This window comes from Centruroides vittatus, unplaced genomic scaffold (assembly GCF_030686945.1).
Source record: "Centruroides vittatus isolate TY-2023 unplaced genomic scaffold, ASM3068694v2 contig_4, whole genome shotgun sequence".
In the NCBI taxonomy this organism is placed as follows: Eukaryota; Metazoa; Arthropoda; class Arachnida; order Scorpiones; family Buthidae; genus Centruroides; species Centruroides vittatus.
The window spans coordinates 3,590,938-3,615,429 of NW_027122214.1; the positions used below are offsets into that span (position 1 = coordinate 3,590,938).

The 24,492-nt window shown below is 27.5% G+C and overlaps 1 protein-coding gene across 1 annotated transcript in view; it reads right to left on the reverse strand.

Annotated features, from left to right (window-relative positions):
- The window catches only part of trol (terribly reduced optic lobes), a 160,193-nt gene that overhangs the window by 105,652 nt on the left and 30,049 nt on the right, over positions 1–24,492 (reverse strand). Inside the window, 5 exon segments of the mRNA XM_067271538.1 lie at positions 3,155–3,262; positions 7,959–8,081; positions 9,578–9,688; positions 15,613–15,726; positions 22,934–23,047. Coding sequence (XP_067127639.1) covers positions 3,155–3,262; positions 7,959–8,081; positions 9,578–9,688; positions 15,613–15,726; positions 22,934–23,047 — 570 coding nt within the window.

A 24,492-nucleotide genomic window follows, 5' to 3' on the forward strand; every position in this document is an offset into this window, starting at 1 on the left:
TGTTAGATAGATGGAAGATGAAACCAGATATAGAAACCTTATGGGCAGGATACCCCGATTAATTATATATGAACTTTTAATGCAAACTGGAAGTCATGTTATTTCAATTCAAAACTTTTTCCCTGAAAGGAGTTAATAGATGACTGGCACAACTCCATTGCTAATGGAAAAGTATGATTTACAGGGGCAAAACACATATTTTGATTTCTAAAGTCACACCTTGTCCTATATGCAAAATCATCTTATATGCAAATAAATATGGTATTCAAAGATTATATCATATACACAGTTATATTTAATTAAATCGTGGAACACTCAGGCAAAGTGGCGAATAAATATGGTATTCAAAGATTATATCATATACACAGTTATATTTAATTAAATCGTGGAACACTCAGGCAAAGTGCCTGAGTGTCCCACGATCAACAATTTCATTAAACACAGCTCTCTGAGGATATTGCTGTAACCTAACCATCTTTAAATTGCTGTGTAATGATATAGAACAAGTACTCATTATGCTTCCAGTGTCTACCAAATCCCAATCAGAGATAGATTTTATCATAATTTAGAATATATAGGTTCTATCATTTATTCTTTGGATAGCAAATTAAAAGAACACATGTATGCTGTAGACAAACATAAGCCCATTACTGCTTTATCAGTTTATGTCTCTGAATCTGGGGTGGATGTTAGGCTGGGCTGGTGCACACCACACACAATACCCACTACAATAGCTCTCTAGAGCTCCTCCAGGTTTTTAAAGCTACACTGAGTAGCAGTGCATCAATTGTAAAGATGTACAGTACACTCGTAGTCATATGTGTAGTGTCCCTATACAATACCACATACTAAGGGAAAGTCAAGAGGCTTGTAAGGTTAATCCTGATTGGAAATGCTTCATTACAGATTACTCCCACTAGAAGAAATTATCATATGACTACATTTTATATGATATTACTAGACATTAGATATTTATTGGACCAATCAAGCTATATGAAAAATAACATGCTTTACATTCAGTGAATAATATTCTATCTCTGGTGAAATTGAACTTTGTACAAAGTTTTAAATGCATTTTTAAAAAAATAAGTGTTTTCTACAAGTAATCATATGAAAATTGAGAAAAATAATTTATATTTGTTGCTCATATAAACTATTGATCTAAGTAGATTCATAGTTTTCTATAACTATATTTCAAATTTTTAAAATAGCTTTGGAATTAAAATTAAAACACTATGAAGATTTTTCAGATTATGTCAATAATACATTTGTATTTTTGAATTATGTCAATAATACATTGGTATTTACAAAAATAAAGCCAATAATAGAATGATAATTAATACATTACATGTTAATATTATATATATATATATATAATATTTATATTTTAAACATTTTATAACATCTTAAAAACAGTAAAATTGAAAAAGCAGGATCTTAAAGCTATCAAAAATCAATAAGTTCTTAATAAAAATTTTTAATAATATAAAGATTTATAGAAGTCAAACATAAATGAACAAATTTCTTGTTTTTGTTTAACTTTATCTCCCAAAAGTGTTAGATACACAAAATAGTTTTGCTCCCATTGTACCTGTTGTGTTTTGTCTGACAAAGTTCATTCTGTTAATTATTTTTAAATTCTACAGAAGTAGAGTTTAAAAATAGAGAGGCTTTAGAGAAAGCTTTAGAGAAGCTGACACAACATTTTTGTATGTTCTTCTGTAATGTTGACTTTACCAAATTCCAACTTCTAAATCAAGAAAATAAATCAAGTTTAGTTGTATAAATAAAAATATTTATTTAAAATTAAACAAAAATGCTTTTAGCTAAATAGCTGAACTTGTTATTTATTTATTTATTGATATATTAAGCAGTACTTGATCATTATAAAGATCAAATTATAGCTAAATTTTATGATATATATAAATTATTGTTTGGGAGAATAATACCATATTGTCTCTATTAGAAGTCCACCCTGTATCTGGTTAAAACTATTATAATAGACACACCCTCTCTGTTATGGTATTCAATAATTGATATTGTAACACACAACAAACAGTGCATTCTAACAATATTCAAGGGTTTCTTTAAATACCAGAAACTATCTTTTCCCTAACCACTTTTACAATTTTTTCCACTACCTTAAATGTATTGCATAGCTATTTATAGTCATAGCAACAGTGAGAACTAAATTTGTGGTAATTCCATAAAAAAAAAAGAATCACAACATTGCGGTAATGCATATTGGTAAAAACATTATCTATGAACAGACTTAAAATTAGCAGTTTATATTCTATTTTTTGTATCTAAAGAGAACAATTGCCATAAATAATCAAGCTATTATTTTGCTATTATTAATAATTAAATATTAAGTTATTTTGGTATTAGGCACCATCTCTTATCTAAATTAATAATTATAATAATAATAATTTAATAATTTAGAACAATCTTGAAGAAAACTATCCCAGAGCAGGTATCTAAGTCTGCTTGGCAGATACCAAGTTTCATGCAATACTTTAATTCCAATTTATAGCTAGCTTTACATAACTTTTAAAATTTTATACGAAATTGAGAAATGCATGTGACTGATAACAAAAATAAAATACTTTTAAAAGTTTTAAATATTTAAAAATGTCATCACTTGCAAATTCTGAATATTAAATAATATTCAACATATCATATAATGATGTAAGTATAGACCAAAGAAAAACTGATATATTACAAGCATTAATTAATATTGAATCATCTTTTATTCTGTATTATATCATAAATTACATGAATCATGTATTTATGTTGGGTTGCAAACATTATCATACAATATTTATGTGAAAACTATAAACTTTCTGATGTAAAAACTACATAAATAAATTTTAAAAAAATCATTGATGTAAAATAGTTTAAAACATTTACAGAGCTGAATCAATGGATAAAAATGAGATTCACACCTATGCACCTATACATATATATCAGACACTATACATAATAGATACTTGTGTTCAAACAATATCAAAAATTTATAGCAATATTATCATCATTATATTTAATTTTAAGCACTGGAACACAGAAAATGTTTTCTCAATGTTTCAAATACTGAATTAGATCAGAAAAAAACAGATGTATATTCAGTTAAGAATTAAACAAAATATATACTTACGGCAATTTCTTTCATCTGAGCCATCTTGACAATCATTGTATCCGTCACACTTTTTACTTTTACTAATACAAAAACCATTTTCACACATAAATTGATCATGTTGACAAGCTGGAAAAAAAATTCCACAAAATATATATTTATATCAGACATAAAATATAATTATATTATTTCAGACATAAATGTTTCCAAAATAGTTGACAAAAAAAACTTCTAAATATATATAATTGTTTGTTTGCATATGTATTTTCTATTTTATAACTTACAAGGGTTGTCAGAAATAAAAACCATTTGTATATAACAGTTGCATACATTACCATACCAGTTGTATCAAAATCAGCCACTCCAGTCATCTTCCAGCTGCCACTGAGAGAAGTTTCAACCATTAAGCTCCAATTTCTATTATTCTAGAATCTTTTAAAATGAACTAAAAATTTGAAAATCCAATTAAATATGAAGTATGATCTATCATTCATTTTTTGAATGCAAAAAAAATTCAATCATTTGAAATACATCACCTGCTTGTTGCAGTATATAGGAAACAGAATGAAAGAGGAATGTTCAAAAATAGTGTTACTTATATTTGCAATGAGGAATGCATTAGCTGACCTTCCTTCATTATTCAGGACTTAATCAGGAAAACTGACTAAATACTAAATAAATTATGCAACCAATTTGGCACTAGAGAGAAGCATTGGCGTCTAGTGCCAAATTGGTTGCATAATTTATTTAGTATTTAGCCATATCTAGCCCGATAGAATTTGGCATTAGGAAAATTGATATTACTGTTAGGGGAAACTGATGCTTCAGTTTCGAGAACTGTAAGTGGTTTCCAGAAATTTCTCATTTCCTCACCCAACAAATTGTCATAGACCACCTTGGATACCATAAACTCTGTACAAGCTAGGTGCCAAGAATATTGTCAGACAAACACAAATAGTAGTACTTGGAAGCAATTCAAATGGGGATTTTTGCCCCCAGCCAACATTTAAAAGTTTGTATACCATTATGACAAATGCTTAAATGTCAGTGGAGAATATGTTAAAAATAATGTAAATAAGTATTTTTACCGAAGTAAAAAAGAGTTTTTCTATTTTTTATGACCAAATGGTTCTTATTTTCTGGACAACCCAAGTAATTTATTCTTTTGAACTGTGTATAAAAATTTCATTATATTTCATAAGAGGTATGACATGAACATATCTAAAAAATCTGAGTCAAACATACAGGCAAGACAGTTGCCTAAATTTTTATATTGCCACATTTTCATGTTGATTACCCATAGGTTATCTGTGTTTAAAAGGCAATTTGAAAGGTTTACAGGTTATACAATGAGATAGGTAATATGCCAAATCTGAATTGCAATTAAAAACTCAAACAGCTTTTTCTTTGTCTAAAGTATCTAAGAACATCTTTCGCAAAGTGGTGAATAATGCCTCTTGTGCGCGATGAATAAATCTAGGGGCGTCTGGAGGCAAGGGTACCTGAACTACAAAGGCAAAAGTTGGGGTCACTGACAGCCGTTCCTCTTTCCTCTGTTAAACTGATAAGAGGAAACATTGCGTTTAATGGTTTCCAGATGTCGAGAACAATGTATGGTAAGGGCACAAAGTGTGAGATTCATAGAAAAGTTTTCCTAAAAATATTTCCAATCCTTTCTCACACAAGAGAAAATGGGTTAGGGGCGTTGGGTATAACTTTATGGAACAAAGGGGGCAGTGGATCGAAAAAGTTTGGGAATCACTGGTCTAAAGTATTTAAGAACATCTTTAGAAAATGTGAAAAATCCTCCGTACACTACAGATATATTCATCTGCCATTGCAAGTTTTCCCAAAACTATCAAGGACACATATACTTATCTTGCTCTTAGTTCTCTATCATTTTCTTTACATTCAATCTATGCCTTAATTATTATTATTAGTCACTCATGTTTGACCTTTTGCCTTGAAAGCTGATATATTTCTAGTAATTATTCTATATTTACTAAATGATACCATTCCACAAATTTTGACAGTAAGTCATGTGACATAATAATTTTCAACCAAATCAGCTAGAAACTCATTGTTCTTTTTGTCACTATAAAGTGAATTTTGACAATTAAAAATAATTGCATTAAAATAATAGCTTTAACTTATCTGTGTAAAGATTTTGTTACACACAACAGTATTAGTTTTCATCCTTTTGTTAACAAAAATTAAAACTAAAAATGACATCATTACTATTTTGGTTTATTTGCTTTATTTTTTAAACTGTACATTGTAGATATCTATTTTATATTAATTAAAGTATAATTTATTTATAATTTATATTATTATTAAAAATCTTTGAATTTGGTTAATCCTAGCATCATATTGTCAACTATTAAGAAGTAAAATTGCTTTTTTTTGGAAGCAAAGTTCATAAGTATATACAGGGTGGGCCAGCGAAAACGAAATGGCAGAGTGTTCGTGTTCGTTCAAGCAAAGAGCTCGGACAGGTCGATTTTACTCTCGAGGGGACATCTTTTGCAATAAAGTTTTTGCGATTCTGAATATTAACTAAACAAACATTTTTTTTCGAAGTAAATGCTTGTTTAGTTAATACAAAATAAATGAGTTTTTAAAATTTTTTGTTGTCTGTTGTATTCAGAATCGCAAAAACTTTATTGCAAAAGATGTCCCCTCGAGAGTAAAATCGACCTGTCCGAGCGCTTTGCTTGGACGAACACGAACACTCTGCCGTTTCGTTTTCGCTGGCCCACCCTGTATATACCATTTTGGCCTATCTTAATCCAGCATCATGATAATTCAAAAAAAAAAAATCCAGCAACAAGTTGCATAACTTTTCCAGCTATTATGAGATCTTATTTAAAAAACAGCTTTTATAAGTTTAATTACAATATAACTTAATAGAAGTGTGTTCGGTGCCATCTGTTATAGATTTTTTATAACAAAATCTGATATTTTTAATTACTGTAAAATGGCAAAAAGCTTAATTTTGAGGGTAGAGATGAGTTTTATAAAAAAGTATAAATGTTAATAATGAGTAAAATCGTCATTAAGTCTGACCCTACTGGAGATATACATGACCCCCTTTATCTCTCCCACTTCCTTGACCATTAACCACCAAAATTTAATAGCATCAATGCCCCTCATATACAAGCCACCATGCCAAATTTTGTTATGCTATCTTTACCCCATCCTGGGATATTAAGTAAAATAGATACGAACACATGCACGTGAAATTTTTATGCCAATTTCTTTTTTACTTTTTTGGATTCAGGAGGTCTCAAAACATGGAGATTTGCAAAAAACTTGAACAGTCGAATTTGACACAATTCTAATACTTTTTCTTGTTATGTATACATAATAAGAACCAGGAAAGTAAAATAAAATATCCTTTACAAGCTTGTTACTAATGGAACAACAATATTTCAATTATAAACTGACAAATATGCCCCAAAAACAGTATTTACATTTAAATCAAAATAAAAATAATCGTAAAATATTTTAAATTAATTTAAAAGTCGTAATTAATGGTAGGAGCAAACGCAATAATTAATAATTACATCTACAATAAAGTGTAATAGAAAAACATTTTAATGTTTGAGATGAAACTTTCTAAAGTGCATACCAGTGAATATCATGGTTTTAACAGTTTCTCCATAGGCAAAAAGTATATAGTAGAGTGAGTTATGCAATAGTTTCATTTTCATTTCCATTATAGCAATTTTCTATGGAGAATACAGTGGGGCAAGTTATAAATATGAAAGTATGGCATATATAAAAATTTGGATAACTAGCAAAAGTCAAAATAAAAAAAGTTCTCTTATCTTATTTATCAACTGGAATAAATATGATAAATTTCAAATAAATTCAAAAAAATATATACAATAGTTAATTACAAACACAAACTACCGAATTTTCCGGCGTATAAGACGACTTTCTAACCCAGAAAAATCTTCTCAAAAGTCAGAGGTCGTCCTATATGCCAGAAAGTACGGTATATGAAAACTTCATTTAATTTTGATAATTATTTACAGACAAATAAAAATTTTGTAAAATATTTTAAATAAATTCTATATTCTAAATTGTTTATAGCTAAAGTTGAAAATTTAATATTTTGAAAATGTTTCTAAACTCATTCTAGTTTTTTAAATATGTTTTTGTTTTATTTTATATAAAATGAGTTGTTAAAAGTTATAATTTAGAAATAAAATAATATGATTATAGTGCATGACTTCAAGATAAAATGTTCTTATCTTTATGAAATTTACTCCAATATTCTAGGAGCAAATTTAGAAGCTGTAAAAAAAATCTCTTACATATTTTATTTAAAATATAAAATTACATAATTCAATTTTTAACTTGTGCTTGATGTTTTAACAGCTTCCAAGTTAAGTTTATGTTTAATGTTAATTTGTTAAATATAATATATTTAGTAGTTTAAAAATATTCAAAAAATATTTCTTCTGTTTGAAAAATTAATAGCAATGTTTAATGAGGATGGAATCTATAAATTCCAAAATTAATTAATAAAATACAAAGAATATATTTCTATGATTTCTAAATTTAATGATTGATAAGAATTTTACTGTAATAACACATATTTGCACATAAAAACTAAACTAATAATTAATATTACTAATCAAAGTACAGTTCTGACAGTTATTTCTTTTAACAGAGATTTTCTATGCAATATATATTATAAATAGCATAACTAGAATTAGAAATTTGTTTTTCTACTCAAACTTTCTTTTTAATCAGAAAAATATTTAAAGAAAAGTTTTATATCTCACAATACTATATATTTTAAAAGTTATCTTACGACAATTTCTTTCATCAGATTGATCATGGCAGTTTATTCGATAATTACACCTCTCACTTATTGGAATACATGTACCATCACCACATCGAAATTCAAATGAACTACATTCTTTTGTTACTGGTGCTGTAAAGAAAAAAAATCATTAATAATAAGTGCAAATGATTGCTGTAATGCATCAGGCTATTTTTCCACTACTATTAATAATTAAATTTTAAATAATTAACTGTGGATGATTATATCTAAGATTAAATATGTCTGGAAGCAAAGAATCAATTAGGGTCTGGGTAGTGTATCCTGGCAATGCATCCACATCGTAAGTGGGAGTTGCAGGTTTGAGTCCCGCTCCAGGCCAATTCTTTTCTTCCAGAATATTCTAAATTATTTAATAAATATTAATTTATAATTATTAAATTTAATAAGAGATTATTAATAGTAGCAGAAAAATAGTCGAAAAATAGTTAAACATTTTCAGATCTGAATAACATGTCTTCAGATAATAAAGTATCAAAAAAAAAAAAAACTAAATATGGAAATTTTGAATAAAAAGTTCACTTCAAAAATTAAAAAAAAATTTATATATTGTCATTATAGTAACAACTTTAGTAAAAATAAATTCAACCAAAACAAACAAAATTTAAATATAGTTTTTATACAGATAAATAACTTCTTGACCCTTGAAACCAGATATAAAATTCAAAATTTTTCTGATTTAGGAATGGTAGTTGGAAGGTTGTAGTCAGGAACTTAATACTGCTAAGCTAAGCTGTACAATGCTTTTCACTAATATTTGTTCATTGTATTGTTTATGTTAAGTGGAATAAAGAGAGTACTTTAATGATTGGCCCACCAGTCACCAAGCTGTTCCATTTCCTGAACACTGGAAGTTCAGTCATAGGTTCACTCCTCACCAGGATGGGCTGGCCACATGGAGTTTTCTGGGTTTTCTCCACTTCTGTAATGCCTGAATAGGGGCCAGTTACCCTTAAAAAGACTTCCCAGAAGGCATCCTCCTCTAGGCAGATCACCCAAGTGTTGCATTGCCATAACTTAACAAACTTTAATAATTTCATGGTCTTTTTAATAAATTTCTAAATAAAACATTTCAGTAAAAGTTCAAACAAACAGTGTCAAACTAAGCTAAATACTTGTATATATGCTAACAGTAAAGATAACCATAGATATTTCCTTTTTGAATTCCTCTGTAGGTAAAATATGAAAATATACTGCAAGCCATAAAGGAATCTACAGCTCTTTTTGATATTTTCAGTTCTCAAATTCACAAAATCACAAAATAATGTACATCAATAAGCACACATCTGACTAGCAGGTGCTGACTCAAATGACAAAACACCAGCATAATGTGGGTTGAACATGTGTTATGTTGAAGCATGCACTCTTTGCTGTGAATACTCTCCATGAAAATACTTCAAATTTTGGTGCTTTCCACTTTCATAATTTTATATAAGAGACTATGTAACTGTAAAGATTATGACAATACGAAATTATGTGACCAAGTATTTTTTTCTATGAGTTAACTAGTGTAAATAACTATAAATAACTTATTTCTATAATTAGATAGTATTTTATTACAAAATTTTAATGCTATTAGAATAACTTACGACAGTCTGCTTCATCAGAAGTATCTCTTGGACAATCTACTTTTCCATCACATCGAAGATGATTTGATATGCAAGGACCAGCATCACATCTCCATTCATTAGGTAAACAAGCTATTTTAAAATTTAAAATTTACATTAATTGAAACTAATGCATTATTTAATATGATTAAAAAAACTATTTTAATAATTTATGTAGACAACAATCTTAAATAAATTATAGAATACTTTAATTAAAAATAACTAATCTCATTTAACATAGCAACATCCATAGCAGGTAATTAATTCCACTTTCTCATTACTTATATTAATAAATTGGGTCAATAGAATTCAGTGGTGTAGCGAGGGGGGTGCAGGAAGATGTATCATGCACTGGATGCCACTCGCAGAGGGGTGCCCAAATGGTCTCCAAGACAAACTGTATGTGTTTCTGGAGGGGGAGGGGACGCCAATAAAGTGTCGTGCCCCGGGCACCAGTTATGTTTGCTACGCCACTGATAGAATTAACAATATAAATGTAAACTTGCAATTATATTGTCAAGATTCATAGCAGTTTGTCATAGAAAATTCATGGAAATTTCATGGAAATCTACAATGTTATCAAAAATTTCTAAAATTATTAAAATTTTATGAAATTCTCTCTATTCTTCGAATCTGTGAAAATTCTGTTTTCCACGATAGCTATGAATCTTGACTGATCACATTTACATAACACGCTTTCAGTAATGTTTATCTCTTCAGTTAATCTGAAAAAAATTAATCATATTAAATTTTATAAATGCTTCTGTATAAATGTAAATAAACAAATAAAATTAAAAATTCATCTGTAGGTTGAATGCAAATAAAACAAATAGTCTATCATTGTGTTTTATTAGTAATGATCATATTAAGTATGCAACTGTGCCCAATTCATATCTAATTAAATAACAGTCACATTAATTGCTGCATTATTGGAACACAAAAATCAGGTTTTAATAGTTTCCAGCACTTTCAATCTTGTTGAGCTCATCCTAATAGGGTCTCTGAAATTTTAATATGAACAATTAAATCTTAGTTTGAACACTAGAAAAGTTCAAATTATCTATATTTTTAAACCAAATTATTTAATAAAGTAAAATGGAAAAAAAAATTGAGACAACAACACCCCTAAACTACTAGAACTATTTTGTTTACAAGTTACTTGATGCAGAATAGATTTTCTTTCCATTCTTTTCAGATAACTGTCACCATTCTGTTTCTTTAACTCCAAAGATGAAGATCACAACAAGCAATTCTCCCATTAATAAAATTAATAAAAAAAGAAAAAAACAAAGTCACAGTTCCCTTGAAATCAACTGGAATTCTCTGGAAAGAACAAGGCATCGGCTGTATGAAAAACATGATTACAGTTTAAAAAAACCACTAAATTGCATTGTGTTAAAAATACAAAGTAGTCGTTGAATGGTAAAATTTTTTAATCATTTCACTACGTTTGCCTTGTTTAATATTAATAAGATATATAATAATAATAATAATGATTTTCTCATTAGTTACCATCTTGTTAAGAGAAAAAACTCAGTAATTCCAATGAATCATAGGACAATATAGGTGAGAGTTTACACTTCCAGTAGGGCACCCATGTTAGTTAGGTCTATGAGCAGGACCAGCTCAATGCTTGAGATGATAAAGCAAATGTATCAAGCAGAAAAATGAGTAATAAAAAAATATTCAAAAGAAAAAAGTATTAAGCTAAATACAACGAAGGCCCATAAATGTAGTTTCAAGCTGTTTATAAATAATACTTTAAGAGTTTATAAAGTATTATTTATAAACTCTTGGATAAATTATTATACAAGAGTGCCAGAGTTAGAAGTGCTTTCTATTGGTGACCATTCTAGAAGCAGGGGGCAACAAAAATTGATTTTACTTCAGATGCAAGTTAAAATTGAGCTAACACTGTCTATGGGAAGAAACACAGCATAGAGTGACCCACAAGCAGTGTATGACTCAGAATGGGTAGCTACAAAACATTATCTGTTCCACATCAAGAGCAACTGAACTATAAATACCTGGCTTTGGATATATAAGCATAGCCATTTCTGTGGAAAAAATAGAAATGGTTGTTATATGTTTATGGTTTAATACTGGCTTAGATGTCACCTAGATTAAAAAAGTCTACATTCATGAATTTAGTAGAAGCTCATGTTCAGAAAATCTGACACAATCTCCCTTAGTCTCCCAGTGGTAAACACAGCACTGGCCTAAGTATTGCTACTGCATCACAAACACACACATTTACCCTCTCACTTATTTACAATGGACAACAAACACCACCAACCAAAGTGCTTAAGCAGTAATTCAGCCACTGCCATTGGCAAGGCCAGAAAATCATCTACCAACAAAATTGTTACTCATTAAATTTGTATTAATAGTGCCTGACACTGGTATTATAATCTGCAATTGTCTATTCCATTTTAATTTGTTTAAAAATTTACAGTTTTATTTGTACTTAGATAAAATTATTCATTATATTATTTGTATTATTTCTGTGAGATACTTCAACAAACATATCGAATTATAAACAAACTACAAATGAATTACAAATAAATCAAATTATAAATAAACTAAAAATTAACAAATGTAATTTCATTTTCCATAAGAAATCTCTATAAAATAAAAGGATGTAAAATAAAGAAAATAGATATAGTATAGACTAAAAGAGAAACAGGTAAAATAAACAGTCATCAAAAAATTGCAATTCAATTCAGTTGGTGGCATTCACAATGTTGAAAGATAGAATGTTGAATAATCAAAACATCAAATGATCTAAAATGTTGAAAGATTAAATGCACAATGTCAAAATGTAAAATACCAAGACAATAGAAGTTCCTATCTGCTATGTGGACAGGGCCATCTAGCAATCATATGAGGCCCAGAAGTAAAGTAGGTCCCTTTTGCCTCTTAGCAGGCTTCTCTTTTGCCATTTTCTCTCTTTTTTTTTTTTTTTGAAAATGAATTACATTGAATTTTATTAATAGAGAAATATTCTCTCTTAAAGATTTTATTTTTTGCTAGTAAAAATAATATTAATTTATAGTGGTAGTAATCACTATGGGCCCCACTGGGCTTGAAGAAAAATCCCCAGCTCCACTTGACATCACTGTGTGTGAAATTCCAATCTTTCATAAATAATTGGAAGTAGTGAAAGTTCCAATTATTTATCAAAGAAACTGAAAAAACTTACTATGGGAAACAGACAAATGACAAAACACCTCAGGTTTAACTTTAAAAGATCATTTATTTATATTGTTACTTTAACATTTATTTATTTACACATTAAAAAATAAATCACTACTAAAAATGAATCCTGAGGTGTTTCATCATGTCAAAAATAAGTAAGATAATGCAGTCTACAGACAATGAGTGACTAAAAACAAATATTTAAATCAAGTACTTTGCTGTAGATACAAATATAACTTTATTACAAAGTTCTTAAAGTTAATTTTTCCTGATAAAATTGTATTTGTTCTGCAAAATTCTATAAAGAAAATGTTTGATTTAAATATTTGTTCTTTTTTGTTATTTATACTCTTATATGTTGAAATATTTATATTACAAAGAGATTGTATAAAAAACTTAACTACTCCATAATTTATATATTAAGATTTTTTAAACAATCTTAATGTTTAAATTATTGGAGTAGATAAGTTCTTACTACTGGTGGTCAGCAGACACTTGTGTTTGAGAAAAGCAATAAGATTTGCTAAGAGAAGAAGGTAGGAGTAGATAAGTTTTTGACCTTTGACAATTGACATTTGACAATTGGTCACAGGTGACAATAGCATCACCTGTGACCAAGACTATAAAATTATGCATTGCCATAACATGCTAGATAACTATATCCACACACTGGCACACACTATATCCATAATTCTATCATGCTGTTTGATGCAAAGTCATTGAGAGCAATCTATACAGTGAGTATCCAAAGGTCAATTGTCAAAGATGAATAAGTCAATTGTTATTTTTATCTTTTTAAACAAATCTATTTTCAAACCAATGTTTTAGATATTATATTTTCTATAATGATAGTAATTTATATAAAGTAATACATCTTTATACATGTATTACTTTATATAATATATACTATATATATCATAGGCACCAACTCTATGGAGCCAAAATCCATTTGGTCTCCAATAACATTTTAAATGGTGCCAAGCCCCCAAAGTTAAATGATGAAAATAATTATCATCTTTCAACTTTGAGGACCTAGTACCATTTAAAATATTACTGGAGGGCTGAATGAGTTCCAGTCCCTTAGAGCCAACACCCGCGATGCATATCAACAAAAAACTAATGTCAATGCAAAACAAAATTGTTGTAAAAGATTAATCATCATCTATGTGTAATACGTCCTAAAACATCAAATATATCTGAAAAAATACCAAAATGAATATCGTATAAATTTAATCTTATTAATATTGTATGTTATTTATAACAATAAATGTTCAAAACACTTAAGACGAAAGACCATAAAAGTGTAATGATCAAATAATAGTAATTATTACCTTAACAGTCACATCTATGTCACTAATAATTTATTTATAATTATTTTAGGTATAAACATCAGACAGATAACAATTTTAATTGTTTTGAAACAACTTTCACTGCACTCACAAAATTTAAATCTTTCAGAATAAAACAAATTGTTAATTGAATTGTTTTTGACAATTTTATTAAGTTTACTTTGTTTTATTCTAAAAATAAATTATAAACATATAGATTAAACAAATTTTATTATATAATACAGTCAAACCTGTCTATAATGAAACCCCAAGGAACCAAAAATGCTTCCATAGTAGACAGGTTTCCACTACATACAGGTTACCTGCTATAAGTATCCTTTAATTAATGTGATCAATAAATTTCTTGATGTTACTACATATATCAAAGTCACATTAATCAAATACAGTGGTACCTCAATACTTGATAAAACAAATTTTCAGTTAGTAACAAATATTTTTATTTTAACTTTAAATTTTCCATTCATCCATAAAAATGTTCTTTAAAATAAAAATGAGTAACCAGTTTAAAAATAAAATAAAAGCTTATAGCTGCCTACCTTCGGCAGACAAAATTATACTCAATTCAGTTCATTTTTTTGTAACTGGAAAAACACAATCATCAGCATGTTTTACAACCATTTCAAGCGGAAGAAGTGTTTTAATAATACATGTCTGTGACATACTAAGATTTGTTGCAAATTCATGAGTTGTTATTCATCGATCTTTAACAATTTCTTCCTGCAATTTCTCTTCAACAGTTTTCAGGCACTCCATACATTTTGTATCCTTTAGTTGAAAATTTCCCAAAAAAACTTTCAAAACAACATTTGACACATTCATAGTTTAGAAGAGTCTTCCCATACACTGTATGAGTATTTTTACTGTTTGTATAGCATAATATCCTTTACAAAACTTAAAAAACATGCATAATATGCCTGATGTGCATTTTATCTGCAGACATTTTAACTTGATTTTATTGAAACAAAATGTAATGTAAAAAAATTTAAAATAAGCTTGAAAACAAAGAATAAAATCTCACATTCAGAATAATGTGTTAAATTTCACAACTTATAATTACAGTACATCACATATCTATGTTAAATAAAAACAGCTGTTAATAAAATATGCAAAAACTTTCCATTCAAATCCCAATAAAATTACTGTAATACAGTAGTCCTAGTTTGCTATTCTGTTATTGGGTATGTATTTTTTGACATTTTTTTTAATGATTTATACATCCTAAGCTTGTAAACTTCTGGTTAAATTTGTGTTAAATTAGATAAAGATACCAATTTTTCTGTTATACGACCCAATTTTCCTTTCCATTTCTGCATTGGACAGGTTCCGCTATATACAGATTAATTTACACTACTTTTTGCAAAAAATTCAAGGAACCGAAGAAATTTTCTGTTAATGACAGGTTTTCACTACATACAGGTTCTGTTATAGACAGGTTTGACTGCAATATGCAACAGCACAAATTATACTTACAACATTCTTTTTCGTCAGAGCCATCTGGGCAGTCATATTTTCTATCACAACGATTTTCTAACTTTGTGCAAGTACCATCATCACATCTGTATTCATCAGGTGAGCATGTTATTTCTAATAAAAAAAATATAAAATTTATATAAAGTAATTTACATATATGAAAAAATTTATTAAAATCTAAATTATTTTAAATATATAGTAACAGTATTAAAATCACAACTACTGAGAAACACAATGCTTAATAGTAAAACACTTTAATTTCTAATGTTTTCAGCCATATTTAACTGACCTTTTTCGTGATACAAATGAAGAATGGTTGCATTCGAATAGAATGGAAAAATTTTAAAACATTTCAAAATATACAATTTAAATGTTAATACCGGACCTTATAATTTACAAAAATACAACACATTTAAACTCAAAAGCAAATAAATAAATAAACAAAAATATATTATGTTAATATCTGTCTGGATTTCTGGACTTTTTAAAATAACAAATATTTGTGAATGTCAGGCATGAAGATATCATGAGCGTACAAATGATGAAAAACAATTTGATCACAAAAATATTACAATTTTAAACTTAGAAACATAAGACATTTCTTTAAAAAGCTGTAGAAATACCTACTGATAGCAGTAGGCATTCTATCCACAAGTAATATATCAGATGCCCATGAACTTGTCAAAGTAAAGGAATAATTTCTTTTGTAAATGATTTCCAGAATAAATCTGTACTATATTTACATAGTATTTTGTGGTAAAAGCATTATCATGTTTCTATTATAATTGTTGAAATGACTACTGATACTTAAAAATTTATATTTATTAAATTTTGATTAAGTGTGTCTAATGGGAGAGATTTGGACATACTCTACTTTAAGAAACATTTGATTATTTTGAAGGGTGTTATCATTTATGAATTTCAAAAAAATGTCATAAATACCCATCTTTTGTAATAAATCATAAAATCTAAAAATATATATTATGAAAACTGAAAGCGAATAGATAAAATAATAATTCTAAATATTAGAACAGAAAGCACTAAAATACTATTAATATTCAGTATATACTCTGCACTAACTTAGAATTAACAATGGTAATTTTCAATTTTGTGACAAAATGAAACAGAGAACACATGTACATATGTAAAATATATATTATCTGATATTTAAAATGATAAATCTTTTATTTCTAGTAAACTTGTTTAAGTGAGTATGTATATACGGGTATCCCTCATATAACACGAACAAAACAAAGGACTAATGCAAAACATAGGGTTACATTCCAGAAGTTAGTAATTAAAAAGAATAGTATGTTTTTGCTAAGAGAAATATGTCTGTTAAAGCAATCAATAATTCATTTACAATCAATAATTAACTAACAAGCACAATTAAAAGTACTGTTAATATTAATTTTAGTTAAATGAGGACTTTTTTTTTCAAAGTATTGTCATCTTCTGAACTTTTTTGTTGATCTTGATCAGAAATATCATCTTCATTTTTTTCATTTTTATCATAATTTTCTATGGATGACAAAATTAAAATACAGTAGAGTGTCGTTTATCCGAAAGCTGGTCAACCGAAACGTCAGTTAACTGAAAGCTTTCCAGTCGGACTGTGTCGTGCTGAATCGAATGTTTTTGATACTAGATATAGTTTTAGATACTAGAACTTCTAAAGTATAATTTTTTTGTTTTTATATTTTTCAATATACACCCAATTCCATTTTTACACAATCTTTTTTTTTATACGGTTTTGATTTAACACGGTGTAGAAAAAAAAAATTGATTCCATTTTTACATGATTTCATTCAATTTAGCATGATTAAAAAAAGCTATTTAAAATTTTAAAGAAAAATATTTTTATTAACCATAATCTTTTAGAAATTTTTTTTCTATCTGTTACTGTACTGTATTTATAAAATAATTAGGGAATTCCCCTTTCTAATTTATTTTCATAGCAGCTTAAGTACACTGTACTGTATTTTTTAATTTTTAATATTTTCTCGAGTACAAGAAAAATTATTAATTAATAATAAAACTATTTTATTATTTTTTCTCACAATACAATTGCATTACATTCCGCGATTGTCCAATGTCCTTGAGATGCATGCACCACCACTTCAAATTTAACCTACGATCTCTCCTCGGCAGTGCTTGTTACCAGTTCAAATCGTCCAATCATGTTCCTTACATGATATCACCATGACACTGGACTAATCCATTAACACCTGCAACTAATTTCAAGAGTGGGAAAAGTCTTTTGTTTACTTTAAGATTTGAATTGCCTTTTGTTTTTATGAAATAAACTGTGCATTATGCCCATAAAAATTTAATTTGGCTTTTATAAAGACTCTCATAATATTTTTTTTTTTATGAATTATTTTATTTTAACTATTTTTTACAGGGTTGAAGGATATGGAACTAATCCCCTTTTTTTCTATGTACTTCATGTCCTTTTTTACAAGGTTTTTTTTTACACGGTTTTGTCTGGAACGTATCTACCGTGTAAAAACAGAATTGGGTGTATTTATTTTGTTTGTACAAAATAAAGAAATAATTTTTAACGATACAATAGCCTCGATTATTATTATAAAAATTTTCGTTAGGCTTAAAATAGACGAAAATTCAACATGAAGCGACACCCAACAGAGAAAAATTTCAACATCGGATAGGTTAATATATTTTTTCGTACATAATCGGTTATCCGAACAACCCCGGTCCCCAATTGATTCGGATGAATGATGCTCTACTGTATGTTATTCATTGATAATTTGTTCCAGTAGGTTGCACATGTTCAGTTGAGTACCAAGCAATTTTTTCCAGAATTTGTGCTTGAATAATGAATTGTTCAAGTTGGGAACAGTTTGAGTAACAAGATATCACTGTATTTTGTTTGCCATTTTTACAAATTATTACTACCTACAGTTAAAAAACAAAGTTTAATAACTCTTAGTAAGAGTTTATTTAAAAATTTTAGGTAAATACAAAGAATAATCTATAAAAACAAAACACGATGATAGTCTTAAGGGCTAAGGTCGGGAAGCAATGACAATGACACTTGGTTGATAAGAAGCTAGAACAAGGAAGAAAAAAATTCTATTATCAGTTTTCATTAAAGTAAACCTGACAAAAGGCACAAAAAAAATTGAAAATTTCAATATTCTAAAATCCATGGGCAAATTTGGAACAACGTGTGTGTTTACTTCAATTAAAAAAAAATATCAAATAACGAAGTTCACACTTAAAAGTTATGAAATTTTGTTTGGAGGATTTCCAAAACAGTGTTAGAGCAAAACAGAAAGTCATATTGTACAGGGGATATTCCCAATTTTCAAACCACGTTAGAGCGAAACAGTGTAGTAAAAGTACCATGTTGTATGAGGAATACATATATATATATATATATAGTACATAAACACACACACTTTATTCATATTCATATCATATTATAGATTATATATGTATTAAATTTAATAATTATGCATAAAAGTCAATGTTAAATTAATAAAGTTTGCATTCATTAATTTATCTTCATAAATAATTTTATTCAAATACTTTTAAAATTTAGAACATGATGATGATGTTACTCTATTTTATAGCACATAAGATGCAACGCAATCTACCAATCATGTTCCTTACATGATATCACCATGACACTGAACTAATCCATTAACACCTGCAACCATAGGAAAATGAATATCCCAAAGGGCCTTTATTAGACTAAAGGTATCTTTTACCTAGTCCAACTCTTAAATAAAAATGTTATTGTTTAATTAAACATATTACCAGTATTATTATTGTTGTTGTTTATAGCTATGCAGCTTTTGCATGTACTTGTGTAGAATATTTTAATGGTAAATTTTAATTGTAAAGAACTTTTAAACTTCTTTTTTTCTCTGATAAATAAAAGTGCATATTCTAATTTTACTTTTTTTTAAACCAGAATACAATACAAAAAATTGAGTCTGAGTAACAAAGGCATGGGTAAGTTTAAATACACTAACTACATTTCCTAAATATTTGGGCTGAAATGGGGTGCATCTTATATGTCTTTGCATCTAATATGCCATAAAATATAGTAATTAAATTACATTAAATAATCAACAAGTTAGTAATTATATTGAAATGAAAAAATTTAATTAAACAATATATTAGAAACATCAGAATATAATAGTGACAATGAACAATCAATCTACCAGCTCAGCTTGACAAGCTTGTAAAATCAACAGATTTACAAACAAGAAACAGTGCATTTCAGATAATGAACATTATTAATTTAACATATTATATATATGATAAAAAGATGTTAAGAGTTTATGATAATCAGGAAGCAACGAAATCAGTCAAAATGGCAGACATAAAACTAAATGATGACAAAATATGGATAAACATGCATCAAGATAAGTGAACTATTAAAAAATACTCAAGATTAACTATCACATGACAATGAAAAAACATATAAATAAAAATTTGCATAACTTGTTACATACATTACACAGAAATTCTTTGTTTTCTATCATCTAGTTAAAATCAACTTGGCAATGCACAAAAGAATATATCTTATAGGAATGCCTGAAGAATCATCCAAATTCAAAAAATGTAAACTCTAGATCTTGATTATTTAATAGAGAATCATTACTTTCCTTTTCCTAATACTGGCTTTTATCAATACATTTGATTCAGAGTGCCACCTTTCAATTTTCCAAAGTAAAGACAATGATGATAATCCATGCATGTGAGTCATAACTGGAGACAAGAACAACAGTCCCTACTTTAATGCATTGCAGGTAAAAAGTCTTCAAGAAACATTGCAGTATCTTCCAGAAAAGCTCTCTTCATAATTTTCTCTATGATACAGTAGAGAAACACTTCATAATACACAATAGTAAAATGTTTCTGTAGTTATACTGATTTGAAGTAACTACAATAAGCTTGAAGTTAGTTAAAAAGGAGGCTGAGTTAGCCTAACAAAGAACTTTGTCCAATATTGTTATTTCTGAAAGAATCTGCAAGAAACTTGTACTCAGCTAGATTGGTGGACATGAAATAGGTAATGTAACATGCACTAGGCAACACTAGAAAAACCAGCCATCAATCAAATCCATCCAAGGAACAAAGCGATAATAAATACAAATATGTCGCACTAACCTTGTTTTTGTCTTCCATATATTTACTTTTGTTAACTTGAGGCAGGCCACTTCAGTGGCTCTCATCAAGTTAACAAACTTTTTACATTAGAATACGCATAAACATTTTTGAAGAAATTTCTTTGATTAAAAGAACTTTCTTCAAAAATTAAAATAAGCTTTTATGACGCTTATTTGAAATGCATTTAAATTTGGAGAATTCTAAATTACAATGTCATTATATAAATTTAAAACTTACAAACATTAAATCTAAAGTTAGCATTGCTTGTCATGCCTGCACCAGATTTAGTTTATCTCTATTATTAATGCATCCTTCTTTGCACACCTGTTTATAAATTTTAGCAGCTTCTGCTAAAATTTATAAACAGGGGGATGCATTAATAATAGAGATAAATTAAATCTGGCACAGGCATGACAAACAATGCTAACCTTAGATTGATTTATATTAATGAGTATCAAGGAACTACTTCTAATATTACATTGTTTAATGTTTTTTTGTAATTTTTAGATTTATGTAACATCACAATTTAGAATGTTCTGTATTTAAGTGCATTTTGAACAAGCTCCATATATGTGCATTCAAACATTGTAAAGGAAGTAGTAAGTAAAAGCATGTATGTATTATGTAGGAATTTGTTTTCATTAATGCTTAGGCATATAGGATCTCATTGTAACCATACAGTGACTAAATTATTTTTATTTTCAACACTAGAACATTTTGAACTATATTACACTCATTAGCATTCAAAAGCCTAATCTGTGAAATTATTATAAATTTTAAAACTTTCTGTTCACAGTAGTAGTAGTAGTTTTTAGTAGGAATAATTTACTGTATATTCCAAAATTCAATTTTGAGGAGAAAAACTTTACTTTTCTATTATTTTAATAAAAATTTTAATAAATTAATAAAATTTTATGAAGAAATATTCTTTGTCAATTAAGACAATTTCTTTTAATTTGTTGTTTTAAAATTTTAATTTTTATGTATCAATTAAGAAAAATGGACCTTCAATAGGTAAAAAATGCTATTATTTCTAATTTTTCTACTACTCTTTCCAATAATCTTCCATGACACTTCCAATTAAAATAAAACTTCTCCATGAACTAGGCTATACTATATTGTACAGAAATTCACTACCTTTATATTCACTCGGCTGATTTGTCCAAAAAATGAATGTTTTCGGTCTACTTCTGAGACCTGTTTCAGGTGAAAAAATTTTTTAAACAGATGGAATTTCTAATGTTTCAATGTTCTAATAGGTTGAATGTAGGAGAGCTGGCATATAAATTCAAATTTTTTTCTCTCTCCTGCATCTGACATATTAGAACAGTGAAACATTAGAAATTCCATCTGTTTAAAAAATTTTTTCACCTGAAACAGTTCTTAGAAGTAAACTGAAAACATTCATTCATTTGGACAAATCAGCTGGATGAATATAAAGGTAGTGAATCTTTGTATGACATTTCCAATATTTCCAGTTTGTGAAAAAAACCACAAAAGTTATTGTAGATAAAGCTTACTTTCAATCACTGTTCAGCTTTCAATCAGCTTTTTGTCTTTTATTTTTCTTTCCCAGCTGTGTTATACATAACAGAGTGAAAGTATAGCAATCAGTCAAAAAAAACCCCAAGATTTTTATATTTTTGGACTCAAGACATTGAAATGTCAAGAAATGCAAAAAATTTGGGGGTTTTCTGTTTGTATGGATGTTAATGTGTGTGTGTGTGGGGGCCACAATGTTGTTTACCCTGTTTAAAGCTTAATAACTCCTGTGCGTTTTGTGAAACATTTCTAAAATTTTTCAGAGAGATTTGTTTATTCGAGGATTGAGGCTATTAAATTTTGGTGGTTAAAGGTCAAAGGGTGGAGAGATAATAGAGGTCGTGTGTATCTACAGTAGAGTCGGATGTAATGACAATTTTACTCATTAGCATTTAATTTATAATTTTTTATAAAATCCATTTTTTTAATAAAATATCATAACAGATGGTGCCACACATGCAGTTTTAAATGTTGCCAGGAAAGTTAAGCTACTTGTTGCTGGGTTTTTTTTAGAATAAATCATAACCTTTAAAACTGTCTAATCATGCTGTCTTTCAAAAAGTGTAATTTAATCAGTTGCAGTGTAATTTTGTAGTTGTACTTATTTGATATAAATAAATATATATCTTACCACAAGCAATTTCGTCTGAACCATCTCTACAATCAGGATATCCATCACATTTTTTGGATACTTCTATGCATTTTATTCTATCACACAAAATAGTACCAGCAGGACATATTGTTTCTTTTTGATTAAAAAAAGAAAAAACAAAAATAAAATTATTTAAATTATAAAATAAAATCCTTCCTGACAGTGAGAAACATATGTTATACAAATTTACTAATATAAAATAATGCATTTTTTGTATATTAAATTTAATTTTCTTTTTTTCATCATTAATTAATAAATTAATCCTATTTTAAATGATTTTATTTTAACTGACATTTATGCTCACATAAAATTCAATATATGAAATAATCTCTTTTGGGAAAAAACTATTCAAATTTTTAATTTATATTAGTTAATAAATGATGCATTGTTACTACTACATTTTCAGTTTTTAATGATATTATGCAAAGCATAAAAACAGAAGCTAAAAGCAATAGCAAAATATTAATTCAAATATGTTAAAATTCATAATATTTAGCAATCAAAATCATCCAAACATTCAAACTTCTTAAGATAACTTTAAGTTATTAAAATTAAAGATAAACATAATGTTCTTTTAAACTAATAATATATTAATTTAAAGTCAAACAATTTGAAAACAACACATTCTAAAGAGGTAATTTGTATTAATTTACAAATGAAACTTACACCAAAGTACTTCAGATAAACATACAAAACTTAAAATAAAACTTATCAATTTTAAAGAAAACCAGTGAATATATTCAATAAGAAAATATTTCAAAGGTTTAAGACTGTCAAATATTATTATTTAACTTTCTACTACTAATGTATTATTCAACTATGGTAATTCAATACATATCAAACAAAAGTAATATTTAAAATTCGAATTTGACAAAACATACCCTAATTTATAAATGTATCTAAAATTATTCATAACTTGACTTGTAAAGTAAATAAAATAAGCTCAAATTAACAAATTAATTATATTTGATCATAACTGTTCTATCTTCATTTTTATTCCAACTGACACATATACAAATAATCAATTTGTTTATAAGCTTTCTCTTATTATTTTTGTTTAACAAAAGTTAAGTTAATGAGCAGAACAAATGAAAACAGACATTTTAAATCCAAGAAATTAAAAATTTTTCGATTTGCTGACGTGTAATACAAATTTTTAAATCTCTTTACTCTAAATTTAGACATTAATATGGATTGTTTATAGATATTAAATAATTTATATATTTTCCTTATTCTAACAGTAAAAGGAAGTAATAGGAAAATAAACAAAAACAAAATGAAATATTAATGGTTCTCATCGATCCTCGAATATTAAATAAACAAAAAGTTATCTATTCTAATGTGATTTCATTTATAAATAACTTGTCAAGACAATGTCAACAATAAGAATACAGAAATAAGAGTACTTTTGTCTTTATTGCTTGGGTGTCTTCAGTTTAGAATAAATAAGATTTAAGAAAAACTTTTAGAATATACTTCAAATTTAAATACAAAGAAATAATAGAATACATTTTATCTTAATTTTAAACCTCTATAAC